The sequence below is a fragment of the Geotrypetes seraphini genome, chromosome 16 (genome assembly GCF_902459505.1).
Source record: "Geotrypetes seraphini chromosome 16, aGeoSer1.1, whole genome shotgun sequence".
Taxonomy (NCBI): Eukaryota; Metazoa; Chordata; class Amphibia; order Gymnophiona; family Dermophiidae; genus Geotrypetes; species Geotrypetes seraphini.
In genome coordinates, this window is record NC_047099.1 from 26,536,523 (window position 1) to 26,553,898 (window position 17,376).

General features: G+C 45.7%; 1 protein-coding gene across 1 annotated transcript in view; it reads left to right on the plus strand.

Moving 5' to 3' along the window:
- The first annotated feature begins 4,143 nt into the window (after positions 1 to 4,143).
- The window catches only part of LOC117349775 (immunoglobulin superfamily DCC subclass member 3-like), an 81,826-nt gene continuing 68,593 nt past the window's right edge, over positions 4,144 to 17,376 (plus strand). The window contains exons 1-3 of the mRNA XM_033923369.1: positions 4,144 to 4,210; positions 6,855 to 7,169; positions 15,711 to 15,855. Of these exons, the coding sequence (XP_033779260.1) occupies positions 4,144 to 4,210; positions 6,855 to 7,169; positions 15,711 to 15,855 (527 nt within the window). The remainder of the gene's footprint in view (positions 4,211 to 6,854; positions 7,170 to 15,710; positions 15,856 to 17,376) is intronic.

Below are 17,376 nucleotides of genomic sequence, written 5' to 3' on the forward strand. Positions count from 1 at the left end.
TGGGAGTCAGAATCACTAGGCCTCAGTCACACTTAGAATATTTCCACTCTGATCCCCTAAAAGCAGGATATTCTGCTTCTCATACTAACCCTTTACCTTCTGCTTTAAAAAATGTTTCTATCTATATTAGAGAATGACACGGTGACAAAATTCATCACCGTCCCCGTCCCCGCGGATAACCGCGGGAAATAATCCCATGTCATTTTCTAGTGTCTATTTCAACCTTGGTCCTTCTACACCAGCATTCTTCAAAGCAAAGCTCAAGGGTCAGTGATAGTGGCCATTCATACTCTGATTCTTATGTGAGCCAAGGATAATGAAACCATTGTGACATCACTGATTTGATTGGTTCTTAGGCATTGGTGGAATGAGGCATTATGACATCACAATATCTGCTCTGGACACCAGAGACTGTCATTCTGTAGTGTCTGTTTCAACCTCAGTCCTTCTACACCAGCATTCTTCAAAGCAAAGCTTGCGGGTCAGTGGTTGTGCCCAATTATACTCTGATTCTTCCCTCTCTCCTTAAAGAATGACATGAAGATGGTTTCCTGCGGTTATCCGCGGGGACGGGAACGGTGATGAATTTTGTCACCGTGTCATTCTCTAATCTATATCCCTCTCTCTCTCCCTTATCTTTACCTTTAACCACAATATCCTATGTCTTCAAATGGAAAAAGAGTATCCCTCTAGCGCTCAGAGGGCCAAAACTCTTTCAAGTAAACATCGATTCTCACTGATTACCTCTCTCTCTTCTGCCACAGACAGGATAGTCTCAGTCCGCATGCGCTCTCACTGAGAAGGGACATGACCGAAACATTCAAGATATTGAAGGGAATTGACTTAGTAGAGAAAGAGAGATTGTTCACCTTCTCCAAGGTGAAGAGAACAAGAGGGCACTCGCTAAAGTTAAAAGGAGATAGATTCCGTACAAATGTAAGGAAGTTCTTCTTCACCCAGAGAGTGGTAGAAAACTGGAACGCTCTTCCGGAGGCAGTTATAGGGGAAAACACCCTTCAGGGATTCAAGACAAAGTAGATAAAGCCAGGTTGTTCAACCTCTCCAAGGTAGAGAGAACGAGAGGGCACTCTCTAAAGTTAAAAGGGGATAGATTCGGTACAAACGTAAGGAAGTTCTTCTTCACCCAGAGAGTGGTAGAAAACTGGAACGCTCTTCCGGAGGACGTTATAGGGGAAAGCACCCCTCAGGGATTCAAGAAAAGGTTGGATAAGTTCCTGCTGGAACAGAACATACGCAGGTAAGGCTAGACTCAAATAGGGCACTGGTCTTTGACTTAAGGGCTGCCGCGTGAGCGGACTGCTAGGCACGATGGACCACTGGTCTGACCCAGCAGCGGCAAATCTTATGTGCTTATGTCATGCTTTGGTTTTCCAGTTTGTTCCTGGAGCCAGTTTCATAAAAGGTTTTCTGCATATACAGTCTCCCATGCAGAAATCTCCAGTTCATTAGTGTTTAAACAATGTCTTAGAAACATAGAAATAGACAGCAGATAAGGGCCACGGCCCATCTAGTCTGCCCACCCCAATGACCCTCCCCCACCTTTTTGAACCTCTGGACTAGGTGCTTTCTACCGAATACAGATCAATCAGGTTTTCGGGATATCCACAATGAATAGCTATGAGACTGACTTGCATTACCTACATTTTATGCATATCAATTTTATGCTTATTCCTTCTCCTGAATATCTCGCTGAATGTCTCGAGGACCGAGCTGAGAACCCCCTATAACAGGCCAAGCATCTTTAAAGCTTCTGGCCTTGAAAGTGGCATTTCTTATAACAACTGTTCAGCAAACAGAATTTTTACACTGTTTGCTCTAGTCTAGTGATCTACGAACCAGTGCTCTCTTGGTATTCCAAGAGCTGGCACACTGCATGCTCTGGTAATTAAAGAACTGGCAAGCTGCATATTATAGGTGATCTAAGTTTTAGGGCACTGCATGCTCTGGTAATATAAGAACCAGTGCGTCATATGTTCTCATGATCGAAGACCTAGTGCACTGCATGCTCTGGTAACGTAAGAACCAGTACGTCGTATGCTCTGGTGATCTAAGATCTGGTGCACTACTGGTGATCTAAGATCTGGTAAACTGCATGCTCAGGTAATGTAAGAACCAGTGCGTCGTATGCTCTGGTGATCTAAGATCTGGTGCACTACTGGTGATCTAAGATCTGGTAAACTGCATGTTCTGGTAATGTAAAAACCAGTGTGTCCTATGCTCTGGTGATCTAAGATCTGGTGCACTCCCTGAGATCTAAGATCTAGTGCACTGTATGCTCTGGTGATCTAAGATCTGGTGTACTGCATGCTCTAGTAATGTAAGAACCAGCGCGTCATATGCACTGGTGATCTAAGATCTGGTGCACTCCTGGTGATCTAAGTTCTGGTGTACTGCATGCTCTGGTAATATAAGAACCAGTGAGTCTTATGCTCTGGTGATCTAAGATCTGGTGCACTGCATGCTCTGGTAATGTAAGAACCAGTGAGTCTTATGCTCTGGTGATCTAAGATCTGGTGCACTGCATGCTCTGGTAATGTAAGAACCAGTGAGTCTTATGCTCTGGTGATCTAAGATCTGGTGCACTCCTGGTGATCTAAGATCTGGTGTACTCCTAGTGATCTAAGATCTGGTGCACTCCTAGTGATCTAAGATCTGGTGCACCACTGCTCTAGACTGCTCTTGATTTTTATCTCAAACGTACCATTTCTGCTGCATGCAGTCTGGATGAATTTTAATAGCCAATCAGAGTGCTGGCAGCTTCTACCACCCAACCTGGATCTACATCCATGAAAGCTACTTGCAACCCAGCTGTAACCCTTTTACAAATAGGAATTGCCCGTGTTTCTTCATGTGTAGGGTTACCAGACATCCGGATTTACTCGGACATGTCCTATTTTTAGAGGACACGTCCGGGTGTCTGGACGGCTTTTCAAAACCCGGAGTTTTGTCAGGGTTTTGAAAAGCTTCCGGGACGGTTTCGGGAGGGCATCTGCATGTCCATGGATGCAACCTGGTGATGTCACATGTATGTGACATCATTGCGTCATACCTGCGCATACGCCGATGCTCTCCCGATGTGGCTTCGAGCACGAGAGCAGGTTGGAGGGGGGGCAGGGCGGGGGCAGATCAGGGTGTGACTTGGGCTGAATGGTGCGGGGCTGGGGGAGGGGCTAAGGGTACGGATTTTACATTTTAAAATCTGGTCATGTGGTACTGCAAAGATTTCGCCCTTATTCACGGGTTACTGAAGATTCAAGTGTAACGGCACAGCCATTACTGCTCGGATAATGCGCTCTGCTCGCCATCCTAGCCAGCAGTTTAACCCTTTAATTGGCAGATGGTCAAACGGCATTTGGAGATGCTGTAGTTCTCCCTCAAGAGCCATAGGAAACGCACATTGCTTTTGAGCCACCGTGCCAAATAAAGGGTTAACTATCCCCTCTGACCGTTGTCTGTCCTGATTGCTTAGATTGTAAGCTCATTCGCGCAGGGACCGCCTCCTTCGTGACTGTACAACGCTGCACTTCAGTTTTTTGTTGTTTTTTTTTGAATAACAGCTTTTATTGAAATACACCTCAAGCATAACATAAACATATTATTATTATATATTATATAATTATATAGATTATAGGGATGGGATTAGAGGTAAGTTACAAAATTAATCAGGGACCACTGTTCAGGCACTAGGCCTGATGGGCTGCCGCGGGAGCGGACCGCTGAGCAAGATGGACCTCTGGTCTGACTCAGCGGGGGCAACTTCTTATGTTCTTATATAGCATACAGCAGCAAGAAAATAAAGTGCAATCAACCACACTCCAAAAAAAAGAAAACACCCAAAGTGTAGCCAAGAACAAATACAAATATCATCCCCCCCGTTCAACAATAACAAACTACAAAACCCACCAAAATACAGTCAAAATCCCCCCTCCCCCCCACCCCCCCCAGGGACAAAACACAGTTCCCACATCACCCAATTAGGTCAAGAAGCATCTAATATCAGAGAGAAAAAACCAAAGAATGGAATAGGGATATAAATAAAGGTTCCCCCCAGTCTCCGCTATCCCAGTCCAGCCGCATAGTCGACTCAGTGCCCCAGTCCACCCCTGCCACTAATCCCCACAGATGCCCGAAATCTGCGCCAAATATGAGCATAGCCATGAAGTTTGCCATGACGTAGAGCTGTTAAATGGTAAAGAAGTTGCCAAGTAAGCAAACGATGCTCCACCATGGCCCACGTGGGAGGGAGCACCTGATTCCAAAGGGAGGCAATAGCTAATCTAGCAGCAGTAAAGGCCAGCTTACAGAACATAGAATCACCCCAAGCTAAATCCAATTGATGCCAGAACAACAAGGCATGTCGCCAATCCACCGGAATGGGGATATCCAGGATCCGAGACACCCGAGAAAAAATCTCAATCCAGAACCCAGACACCCGCCCACACTGCCACCACATATGAAAATAGGTACCCACCTCCCCACAGCCCCTCCAACAAAGAGCACTCGCACCTCCCTGCCAACGAGCCACCACCTGAGGGGTATAATACCAACGAAAAAGAACCTTGTATCCATTTTCAATCAACAAGGCCGCTATACCCGCCGAAGAAATCTCTGACCAGATATCCCCCCAGGTGTCCCAGGATATAGCAGAGCCCCAATCACCCTCCCAAGCCCTCATGTAGGAATGTGGGGTCCCCCGACAATTGAGGCATCTATATATAGCAGAGAGAGCTCCCTTCCTGAGCACCGGTCCTAACAACAGCTCAAAGGGAGTCTTACCCCCCCTCAGATCCCTCAAAAGACCCGAGGCCCTGATATAATGAACCACTTGCATGTAAGGAAACAAATCTCTCACTCCAAAAACAAACCTACCCCGGAGCTCCGTAAAGGGTCGAATACGGCCCAGAACCGGATCCCACAATTGACCCACACACACTAAGCCCCTAGTTTCCCAATCAGCAAACACTCCACCACCCCTTCCCGGTAGAAAATCTGGATTGTGTCTTAATGGGGTAAACCAGGAATGGCGCCTGCCCAGCAATAGACTACCCCGGGTCTGATTCCAAACCCTCAATGAAGTTCCCACCGAGGACAGGCCACCCTCCAGCCGCACCCTGCCCGGTAACCAAGGCCGATGTAACAAAGGCACCCCTCCACTTAAACTTTGCTCTATCTCCACCCACAGTTTCGGTGTCTGCGTCTGCCACTCTAAAAGGGTGCGCAGCTGAGCCGCCTGATAATATTTTACCACATTAGGGACCCCCAACCCGCCATCACCCCTACCCATACATAAGACCGTCCTACTCACCCGAGGTCTCCTTCCAGCCCAAATAAAGTGAGAGATATGCCATTGAACTCCCTCCAACGTGTTCCTACTCACCCAGAGCGGCAGTACTTGAAACAAAAACAAAAGGCGCGGCAAAATCATCATTTTCACAACTGCCACCCTACCCAACCAAGAGAAATACTGATCTTTCCAACTAAGCAAATCCTGACGAATACGGCGAAATAGCGGGGGGAAAAACAAAAACAAAAGGCGCGGCAAAATCATCATTTTCACAACTGCCACCCTACCCAACCAAGAGAAATACTGATCTTTCCAACTAAGCAAATCCTGACGAATACGGCGAAATAGCGGGGGGAAAAACAAAAACAAAAGGCGCGGCAAAATCATCATTTTCACAACTGCCACCCTACCCAACCAAGAGAAATACTGATCTTTCCAACTAAGCAAATCCTGACGAATACGGCGAAATAGCGGGGGGAAATGCACTTCAGTTTTGACTGTTTTGATTTTATTTTCACTTCTTCTTTTTAGTTTATGATATATTTTTTAATCTCACTTATTGTTTTACCACTTATTTTGTTTTATTTTATCATTCAAATTTCATTTAAATTTCCCCAGAATTCTATTGCTTCAACGGTTCTCCCTCTGCATCTATTCTTATCTCCCCTCTTTTTTCAACCTTTCAAAGTCCTTTAGATCATTGTAGTTTTATTAGAATGTTTATTTTCTTATTTTTTCTCATCTATTCTCTATTTTATTTCTTCATTACTCTACTAATTGTCATTTTTCCAGGTACTTTAGTTAGATTGTGAGCCTTCGGGACAGTAAGGGAATTTCTAAGTACCTATTTTACTTATAATTTTAATGCACCCTATTGTCTATTTTTCTGTAAACCGCTTAGAATCCTAACGGAGTTTAGCGGTATATAAGAAATAAATTACATTACATTAATAATAAAGCTTTATTTATATCCCGCCATACCTTTTCAGTTCTAGACGGTATACAGTAGTGGAAAAGTACAAAGTGGATAATGAACCTTTTCGGTTCTAGACCATATACAGTAGCAGAAACAGAAGTTGATAGTTACAAAGAGGGGACAGTTATCAATATAAGTTAGGGGGAAGGAGGAAGTAGAGGGGGGGGAAAGGAGGAAGTAAAGCGGGCAGAGAGGGGTGGAGGGGCTTGGAGGATCAGACAAACTTGTGGAATAGTTGAGTTGCATGCAGCAAGTCCTAAGCTTGGAGAGCATACTTGTTTGGCCGATTTATCTTGCTCTGTTGATAAAGTGAGGTTTCTTACCTGGACCTCCTCAAGAGTTAATTAAGCCACGAGTTATAAATGAATAAGCGAGGGATTGTGTAAGTTCAGTATTTCTTCTATAGGTTTAATCTGTGAGATCTACTCCATTCTGTGGAGGCCCCCTGTTAATGGTATAGATGAACAACTTTACTATGGGGCTCATGTGCTGGGGAAGGTGTCTTGCTTGCCCTCTCTTTGTGGAGGGGATCTCTTAGATAGCTTTCACTAACTCTCTTTATACTCCCTATAGGGCTGGGGCAAGCCTCTTCTGCGGAATTGGCTTTTGTGGTGGAACCAGCGGATGTCATTGCTGTGAGAGACCGGCCTCTAGTGCTGAACTGTCTGCTGGACGGAGAACCCCCTATCGGCATCACGTGGCATAAGAATGGCTTTCCCCTGGCGAATAACTCTCACGCCTCTGTCCTCGGCAATGGCTCCCTACGCATTGAGACCTTCCACAAGCGGCGAGGCGTCAGCAACGAGACGGATGTTGGGGAATACCACTGCGCTGCACAGAACCGCTACGGGCTTCTGGTGAGCCGCAAGGCCAAAGTCCTCCTAGCATGTGAGTAGAAACGCTCAAAGTCCCCATCCTTCACACACACGTTACGCTTGTGCATCCTGGAAACCAGGAGAGAAAATCCAGGCAGGGAATGAAGGCTCATGCAGTGCGGGGGAGGGTCACTGTGAGGTTGACGAGAACAGACTGAATGTTTCCTCTGTGGTGCATACTTTCAGTTCAGCCCGGCCCTGAGATCAAAAGTGAAGTCAGCTCAGTCTCCTCTTGGCTTTTTGGCCCAGACTGGAAACCTGCACCATGTTAATAGCTGGCTGTCTGATCCCAGTGGGGACCTTGACTGAACGGCAATACTGGATCTCACACCACAAAGGACAAGTTGCACTTCAAATTATATCTAAGCCAGTGGTTCTTAACCTGGGTTCGACCGAACCCAGTCAGTCTCGCGGGTTCGGCGGAGGTCAAAACACACCTCCGACTCATATAGCGCTTCGGTCACGTTCAATCATCTATCAGTTATTCAGTGATTTTGATCAAGACTGATCGTGTACTCGGTTTCTTGATCTATCAATCAACAGCAAAAGTCACACTGATTTGCAGTAAATTTCATTATTATGTTATTATTATTCTAAATATAGGAGAACTTTTTTGTTTTCAAAATTTATATTATTTTTTCCCTCACTGTATACCTACGTTTTGAATTTGTAAAAATCATATTTTATTTTTCCAATAAAGAAGGGTTCGGTGAACACGCATATGAAACTGGTGGGGTTCAGTACCTCCAACAAGGTTAAGAACCACTGATCTAAGTTCACTAATTATTTATATACCATCTTTCAATGGAGGTTGTCTAAGTGGTTTTACATTCAGTACTCAAAGCATTTTCCCCTCACAATCTACCTAGCAAACCTGGGCTTGAACCCTCAACCCCTGGGTGCTGAGGCTGGAGCCATTAGGCCACCGCTTCCTCCATCCACTCCAGCATCCCTGCAAGATGTCACCGGGAGCTTTCTGATGGGATACGGGAACCGGTTGCGATGTCACATGCGCAGGGCAATCCGTCAGGGGCAGCGAGTGATTTGGGCCTCACGTGCATCAAGGCAGTAGGGGTTGGAAAGTAGGGGGCAGTGTACAAAAAAACCTAGTTGCTTAGCAGAGGAGCCTGCATTTAGGGCTTTGAGTCCCCGCAGGTTACTCCTGGGCAAATTCTGCACCAATGTGCAGTGAAGAATTTGGCTGAATTCTGCCAGGAAGCTGAGGCTGGACAGCTCTGCTCCTTCTCTCCCTCCCTACGTACAGTGATTGTGAGGTAAACTGTGTCCTGCACCTCTAATACCGTGGCCCCAGCTGTTCATTTGCACTGCACAGCTGTACACAGGGCAGGATTAACCAATAGGCCAGGTAGGCACGTGCCTAGGGCCCGAAAGGATCAGGGGAGCCCGATGAAGGAGGGCATCAACATTGTTTTTTCCAAACGGCGATGGGCCCCTCCAGCATCGATCGGCAACACAGGCCCCCCCACCCCCGATCGGCAATGCGGCCCCCCCCCCCCAATCGACGTAAAGTAAGACAAGCAAGCAGCGCAGGTAAGAAAGGCAACAGGAACTGTAATTGTGCAAGCGGTGCTGCTTGCCCAACGCTTCCCTCTGACTCAGCTTTCAGTTTCCGCCTGGGCGCATGGTGGGGCGGGGCAGGGGGGCCCAGTGTACTTGTGTGCCTAGGGGCCCTCGACGAATTAATCCTGCCCTGGCTGTACAGAGAGGCCTGTTGGCGCAAAGAAACAGTCGGGCCCAGGACGGAGCCAGGTTTACTATTTCTGCTCCGTCGCTGTCCTCACTGGGATCAGGTGGCAATCAGGGGAGAGAGATGGAGGCTGGAGAAAGCTGGGAGGGAGTGATGTGTGCCTTAGGGCAAGGGGAGTATAGCAAAGGGGGGGGGGAGGGGTGGTTGGAGAAAACTGGAATGTGTGCCATGGGGTGGGAGAAAGCTGATAGGGTATCAAGCTAGGGCTGTGTACACCACGGGAGGGGGAGGGGGGTATTTTATTTATTTATTTAAAAAATTTCTAGTCTGCCTGCCAATTAGGGGGATTACAAGTTCACATACATAATGTGCCCAGGGGAGAACCTTGGGGATGGACAGAACTGAGGTCTTGCAGGGAGAGTTAAGGAAAGAGAACTGGGAGGGGAGGGGGAGAGAGAAGGCACTGAATCCTGAGGGGTGGAGACAGAGAACTGTGAAAGGAAGCAAGTTGTTAGAGGGCAGAGAACAGGTAAACAGAGGGGAAGTGGGAGACGGGAGAGAAAACTCAGAGGCATTTACCATAGCAAAGAGGCAGAGAAAGCTGGGGGCTAAACCTACTAGAAAGAATAGGGGCAGGTGGAAACCGAGCAGAGGGGTGTGTGTGTGAGGGGGGGGGATTCATGCTTGCAGGAGTCAGACCTTGTGAAGGGGGAATTCTGTACCACAAGCTTACAAACACTCGAAAGGTAGACAGAATTTTGACCGGTTTTCTACCGTGGCTGCAGCGCGTAGTGACTGGCCTTGCCGCTCCCTCGCCTGGGGCTGGCTGCTCCTAGGAGCTGTCACGGCCAGAACTCTCTCTGAGACGGGGGGGGTGGGGGAAGAACCACCCTTGCAGCTGCTCTCGGACCCCACATTATTGCTGTCTGTCCCAGTCTGCTGACCTTTACGTAACCTATGCAGGATCTGTCACCCCTGGATTATCCCTGTTGAACCTGATAACAAATGAGAGACTTGGGGGTTGGGTAAAGGGAAGGCGCATTTACATTTCAATGAGCAGGACCCAAATGGCCAGCTGTTAGGGTCAATAGAAAGACTGGCGCTCCTCCCCCCTCTTCAGAACGAGTTGGGGAGGGAGGCTAGCTGTAAGGCGGCAGCAGCAGCAGCAGGCAAAGCAGAGATGTTCAGGATGTCTTCCTGTGAATGCATCCCCCTTCTCAGTAGCCTCCTGCCCCCTCCGCCTGGTGCTCTGTTTGGGCGGGTGTGCGAGTGATCTTGCATGTTTAGTGAGTCTGTGCGCACCTATACCGACCCCCGACCCCCAGCCGAGACCTGCTCCATTCTACCTAATAAACCTTTCTTCTTCCTGAGTGTGAACAATCGTAGACCTGTCCCCAAAGTTCAATGAGTCGGGCCCCTCGGTTAATTGGATTCTTTGCAGAGTGTAATATATTTTTGATGGAAATAAAGAAAAACATGAAATCCAAATTCTGGTTCTGAAATTACAGATACCCCCTGCGACTCACACAATTTACAAACCTATTCCAGAGAGAGAATAAGGGACTTAGGTGAGTGGGGAAAACACAGCACTCTGATCAAAAACCCTTCCGAGACTGACAATGGACCCCTGTAGGCTTTGCAGACCCCGCTTAGGTGGGCGTGCTCTTTTTGTGGTCGCAGTCACTCTCTAGAACAGCATTTTCCCATGATCGACTGGATTATGCGTGTTCTTATGCGGTGGGGAGGGGGAGAAAGTCCTTATAATAATAATAATAATTTAGATACCGCAGAACCGTGAAGTTCTATGTGGTTTGCAATGATTGAAAATAGTACAAACTGAGTGGAATTGACAAGTTAGTACTAGTGAATCGTGGTTTTAGGGATCAGTTAAGTGGGAAAGATTGTACAAATCATTTGCCGAAGCAGTTCAGGAACAGATGTTTTTAGGTGTTTCCTAAATTCCCCGTCAGTATTAGCGAGCATAAGTAATTAAGAACATAAGAAGTTGCCTCCACTGGGTCAGAACAGAGGTCCATCCTGCCCAGCGGTCCGCTCCCGCGGCGGCCCATCAGGTCCGCGACCTGTGAAGTGGTTTCTGACCACTTCTATAACCTACCTCAAGTTCTATCTGTACCCCTCTATCCCCTTTTCCTCCAGGAACCTATCCAAACCTTTTCTTGAAATCCTGTACAGAGTTCTGGCTTATCACCTCCTCCGGAAGCTTGTTCCATGTGTCCACCACCCTCTAGGTAAAAAAGAACTTCCTAGCATTTGTTCTGAACCTGTCCCTTTTCAAATTCTCCGAGTGACCCCTAGTGCTTGTGGCTCCCCACAGTTTGAAGAATCTGTCCTTATCCACTTTCTCTATGCCCTTCAGGATTTTGAAGGTTTCTATCATGTCCCCTCTAAGTCTCCTCTTCTCCAGAGAGAACAGCCCCAGCTTTTTTAACCTGTCAGCGTATGAGAAATTTTCCATACCTTTTATCAGTTTAGTCGCCCTCCTCTGCACTCCCTCGAGTACCGCCATGTCCTTTTTGAGGTACGGCGACCAGTATTGAACACAGTACTCCAGGTGCGGGCGCACCATTGCGCGATACAGCGGCATGATGACTTCATTCGTCCTGGTTGTGATACCCTTTTTGATGATGCCCAGCATTCTGTTTGCTTTCTTTGAGGCTGTCGCACACTGCGCCGATGATTTCAGTGATGTGTCGACCATCACCCCCAGATCCCTTTCAAGGTTACTCACCCCTAGCCGTGTTCCCCCCATTTTGTAGCTGAACATCGGGTTCTTTTTCCCTATATGCATGACTTTGCATTTCTCTACGTTAAAGCTCATTTGCCACTTATTTGCCCAGTCTTCCAGTCTCATTAGGTCCCTTTGCAGGTTTTCACAGTCTTCCGTGTTCCTAACCCTGCTGCAGAGTTTGGTGTCATCAGCAAATTTGATAACCTCACATTTTGTCCCCGTCTCCAGATCGTCAATAAATATATTGAACAATAGAGGTCCCAGCACCGACCCCTGTGGAACTCCGCTCGTGACCCATTGCCAGTCCGAGTATTGGCCCTTTACTCCAACCCTCTGTTTCCTGCCTGCCAACCAGTGTTTGATCCATCGGTAGATATCCCCTTGCACCCCGTGGTTCCACAGCTTTTTTAGTAGCCATTCGTGAGGTACCTTGTCGAAGGCCTTTTGGAAGTCAAGGTAAATGATGTCTATGGATTCCCCCTTATCCATCTGGCTGTTTATTCCCTCGAAGAAGTACAGCAAGTTCGTGAGGCACGACCTTCCCTTGCAGAAGCCATGCTGGCTCACCTTCAGTTGTCCATTGTTTTCTATGTGTTCGCAGATTTTGTCCTTTACCAATGTTCCAGATTTTTGCCCCATAATATATAAGACTGACTATCATATTCCCATTTGTAATGTAATGTAATGTAATGTAATTTATTTCTTATATACCGCTACATCCGTTAGGTTCTAAGCGGTTTACAGAAAATATACATTAAGATTAGAAATAAGAAAGGTACTTGAAAAATTCCCTTACTGTCCCGAAGGCTCACAATCTAACTAAAGTACCTGGAGGTTAATAGAGAAGTGAAAAGTAGAGTTAGAGGAAAAATAAAAATAAAATAAACATTTTAACAAGACAGCATTGATCTAAATACTTTGGAAGGTAGAAGAGAGGAGAGAAAGGAATAGAAGCAGAAGGGGGAGCCGTTGAACAGTAGAATTCTGGAGAAATTTAAATGATAGAAATAGAACAAAACAAAGACAAAAGGCAAAACAATAGATAAGATTAAAGATAAATCATAAGCTGGAAAGAAAAATAAAATAAAACTTTAAAATTTGTGGTAATTTTTTCTCATTGATTATTTTATTTTATTTTTTTTGTAATATACTTTTTAGTCGTGTGTGACAATTATCCAGACCTTGGTAGTTCTTCATAGTTCTGCCAAGATGGATTTGAGAAATCAGCTTTTGCTTAAGTGACCTGAATTGGCCACTGGCTGAGTAAATTAAAAGCAGTCGAGGCTGGCAATAAAGGGAAGACCAGGAGTACTGGAAAGTACAGGCCAAGGAGGGCTGGAGGCACTGGATAGGCCTCTATGAGAATACACTTCTCCTTCCGTATTTGCGGGGTTTAGAGGCAAAGCCGGCCCAGGAATGCCCAAAAAACCATGAATAACTTTTTTCTATCATATTCATGGTATTGTGGAATACCGTGAATAAAACTGCTGTTTGCCAGACCACGCTGAAGTGCTGACATTTTCTCTCTGCACGCTGCGGTTTACCACACTGAAGCAAGCGCTGTAGAAAAAAAAAAAGCACCAAACTTTTTCCCGGCACTCCAGAATGATGCCATTCGGGGGGAAAGGGGGGGGGGGTGGAGCCAGCAAGGTAAAAACCGCAAATAAGGGCAAGGGATTGGGATTTGTATACCGCCTTTTTGTAATTTTGCGACCACATTCAAAGTGGTTTACATACAGGTTATGTCCCATTTGTCTGGATCAGGCTGGCAAAGGTGAAATCTAAATCTGTTAATTTAGTTTCCATTCCAAGGTCTTCCCATGCTGATAGTGGCTCTAGCAAGTTAACTAATGCTGAGGAGGCGTAAAGAGAAAAATAGATTTAAAACAAACACTTGCTCTGAAGCCCCCCCCCCCTATCTCTCCTCACTCATCTCCTCCTATGCCCCCCCCCCCCGGTGATCTCCGCTCTTCAGGCAAGCCCCTCTTATCTGTATCTTCCACTGCCAACTCCCTTCTTTCTTGCAGCGCTGTACGCCTGGAACAGGTTTCCTGAATCTATATGTCGTGCTCCGTCCCTGGCAGTGTTCAAATCTAAGCTAAAGGCCTACTTTTTTGATACTGCCTTCAACTCTTAACTCCCCCTCACTGCTGTTAGATACCTAGACCCACTATAATCTCCCCAACCCTGAAATGTCCTGTCTAATGGACTACCTTAATCAATTCTCTCTCCTGCATGAAACTCAATCCGGCTTTAGAACCCTATTCAGTACGGAGACAGTAATCGCTGCCATCCTAGACTATCTGCGCCTATTATTTAGTAAGGGCCTCAACGCCCTGATCATGCAATTCGACATGAGCTCTGCATTCGACTTGGTAGACCATGAGAAAATGATGCAATGCTTAGACGCCATTGGTATCAGAGCTGAGGTACTAAACTGGTTTCGTGGCTTCCTCACATCCCGTTCTTACCAGGTACACTTTAACAACGAACACTCCGACACCTACACCTGGAGCAACTCATCCAGGGTGCCACAAGGGTCACCGCTTTCCCCACTGCTTTTCAATATCTACATGTCCTCATTAGGTGTGAAACTAACCCAACTAGGAATAAAACTATTCAGCTACGTAGATGACTTTACGATCATCATCTCATTCGCCAACTCCATCTCGGAAACCATTCCCAAGGCATCCGATGCCATAAATGAGATGGAACAATGGATGACAGATTTCAAGCTCAAGCTCAACCCAGAAAAAAACAAAATTCTTCGTTGCCTCCCCTCACCCGCTTGACAATAAAACCCCACTATACATCAATAAACTCAACTACCCTATTCAGCCCACCATGAAAATACTAGGTGTTATTCTAGACCAATGCCTAACAATGAAGGAACAAGTGGATTCCCTATTCAGAAAAGGTTTCCTTACTCTCTGGAAACTCAGAACCATTAAATCATACTTCGATACGTCAACATTCAGAATCCTAGTGCAATCCCTCATACTGAGTCAGCTTGACTACTGCAACATCACCTATCTAGCAATCTCACAAAAGAATATGAGACGTCTCCAAATAATGCAAAATGCTGTGGTCAGACTTATCTTCGGACTTAAGAAATTCGACCACGTGACACCCTACTATCGGCAGCTGCACTGGCTACCAACGGAAGCCCGAGTAAGGTTTAAATTTGCCTGCCTCTGCTTCAAAGTACTATACGGCCTGACCCCCAAGTACATAACGGACCTTTTCGCATTTTCTAATAACAAACTCAAGAGAAACACACCCCCAAAACTCATTTCCCCTCCAGTTAGAGGCTGCAAAATGAAAAAACACCACGAACACCTTCTCTCTCACCAAGCAGTCCTATGGGGCAAAGACCTAGACCAACTGCTTTCGCCCACTACATACGGGGAATTCAGGAAACGCCTACAAACATACCTGTTCCAGAAATACCTAAACAATTGACCCGCTCTCCCTCTCCCTCCCCCCTCCCTATTCCACCTGAACTTACAGCACTGTTATAAATATAATCTGTTATCTTCATCTTATCGTAACTTTACGTTGCTATTTATCCCCAACAGGTCCTGTCGGAAATTACCTACTAAAATGTACATATTACATTTTCGCTCAGCAAATTGTATTTCTATACTATTGCCTCCTGAGGTCTCTGATCTCTGTATGTCCTCTGAATATCTACTTATTGTATTTCGCTGAATGTCCAGCACTCTTGATTGTAAACCGCCTAGAAGTCGCAAGATTGCGGCGGTATAGAAGAATAAAGTTATTATTATTATTATTATTGTAAGCTCTTCTGAGCAGGGACTGTCTATTGTATGTTAAAATGTACAGCGCTGCGTACATCTTTCATTGCTATAGAAATAATAAATAGTAGTAGTATCTGAGACCAGCATGAACATATGAAGGGGCTGCAGGTGTCAGAGCACTTGGATTAAGTTTTAGTACTAATTTCTAGAACAAAACACAACATATGCACACTACGTAAGGGTTGCAAGTGTCAAGAGAACTCTAGGTAGGAGCACATTGGAAGGTTGCCGGTCTAGTTTTAATCAACCTAACTTTGTCGTTCCTCTTTCTTGCAGCATTGCCCAAATTTCACCTGCACCCAGAATCGATGGTGGTCGAAGAGGGTGGGGTTGCCCGCTTTCAGTGTCTTATCCATGGAGTTCCAGAGGCTACGATCACTTGGGAGTGCAACCGCACCACACTTCAGACAGATGATTACCGGTAAGCCAGGGTAACTTTACACACATGTCGATAGTTCCTAATCAGACCAGTTCAGATGGCGAGAGAACAAGCACTCATGAGCTCTGTCCTGTATAGAACACGATGCAGCCAATTTCTCTTCAGTTTTTTCCATCTCCAGCAGATGGTAAGTGGGAATCCCATGCAGTTGAGGTGGAAAACCTCTGGGATATACTCCTGGGTTCAGTTGGATAGCTAGTCATTTAGCGAGTACAGACAGGAGGGAGAGGATCCATGGGCCATATCACAAAAGAGGTTTCGTTCATCAGTCTAAGGCACCTGTAACTGCACGGTTCCAAGACTGAGGGGGGAGGGAGTGCCCCACATGAAAAGCTAGTTGGAAGAGTTGGGTTTTAAGGGACTTTTGGAATTGCTGGCGAGAGGATAATCATATGTAGGTGGAACGGAAGGGCATTCTGCAAAGTAGGGCCACCAGTAGTGAACAAAGAGCCCTGGTATGTTGCCAAAAAATATGTGACGGAAAGAAGGAATTAGTCAAAAACAAGAGGGGGTAGGGAAGCTTGTTACAGTAAATTAACAAATTAGGGAGTTGAATTAGGTTAATATGGTATTGTGTTACAAGACTACTAAAAGTAGTGGTCTTCTAATAAATTGTCTCACAAACATGATAAATTAGGCAATTTATATTGCTTTTCATACACTCAGAATTGTGAAATTCGACCAAGAGCCGAGGCTCCTATAGTCGAACCCACCGCCCAATCACTGTCTATGAAGTGGTAAAACTGTGAATTCAAGTGCTATTCAAAAGTTAAAATCTGAATGTTCAAATGGCCAACAAAAAGTGATTTCACTTAGCTTTGTAAGATTTTCAGCAAGTCCCGACATGGACCATGTTTCGATTATCTTTTTCAAGGAACCAAAATCAAGATTTAAACAACTGAGATGCCAAAGCTAGTATCCGTGAAATTGGGTCACGTGAAAAAGTTTCATTCTGCCATATATTGGTCATTTAAGTGAAAGAGTTCTCTATTCTCTGTTCCTCCTTTATCATGTTTGTGAGACAATGTATTAGAAGACCACTACTTTTAGGAAAGAAGGAATTGCCAAAAGATTATGAACTCAGGCGCTCCAGAAGCCAGTCCAAGGCGGCACGGGTGGGAACTTTTCTTTTGCTGTTTTTGTTTTGGTTTTTTTTAAACTCTCAGCTGCTTTTAATATAGTAATTCACTCACAGTCCTTTTCGAAAGGCTAAGATAAGTTGGTCTAGTTGGGGTACTTCCAAGTTAGTTCTCCTCTTCTTTATAGTTCAGGTTCAGCAGCGGAAGATATGCAATAATGTTTCGGACTGGTGTCTCATATTGTAATGCTTGATATTATCTTTCATTCTTCTTCACATTTGCCTGGTGTCTCTTTGTAATAGATAATGAATGTAGGTTTTCGGTTTTACGCTGCTGCGAATGTTCTTTCGTGTCTTTCTTTTAAGGTCGGTTAAGAGGTGCCGTACTCTCATCATACTAGCCATGAGAACTGCTTCGATGAAGC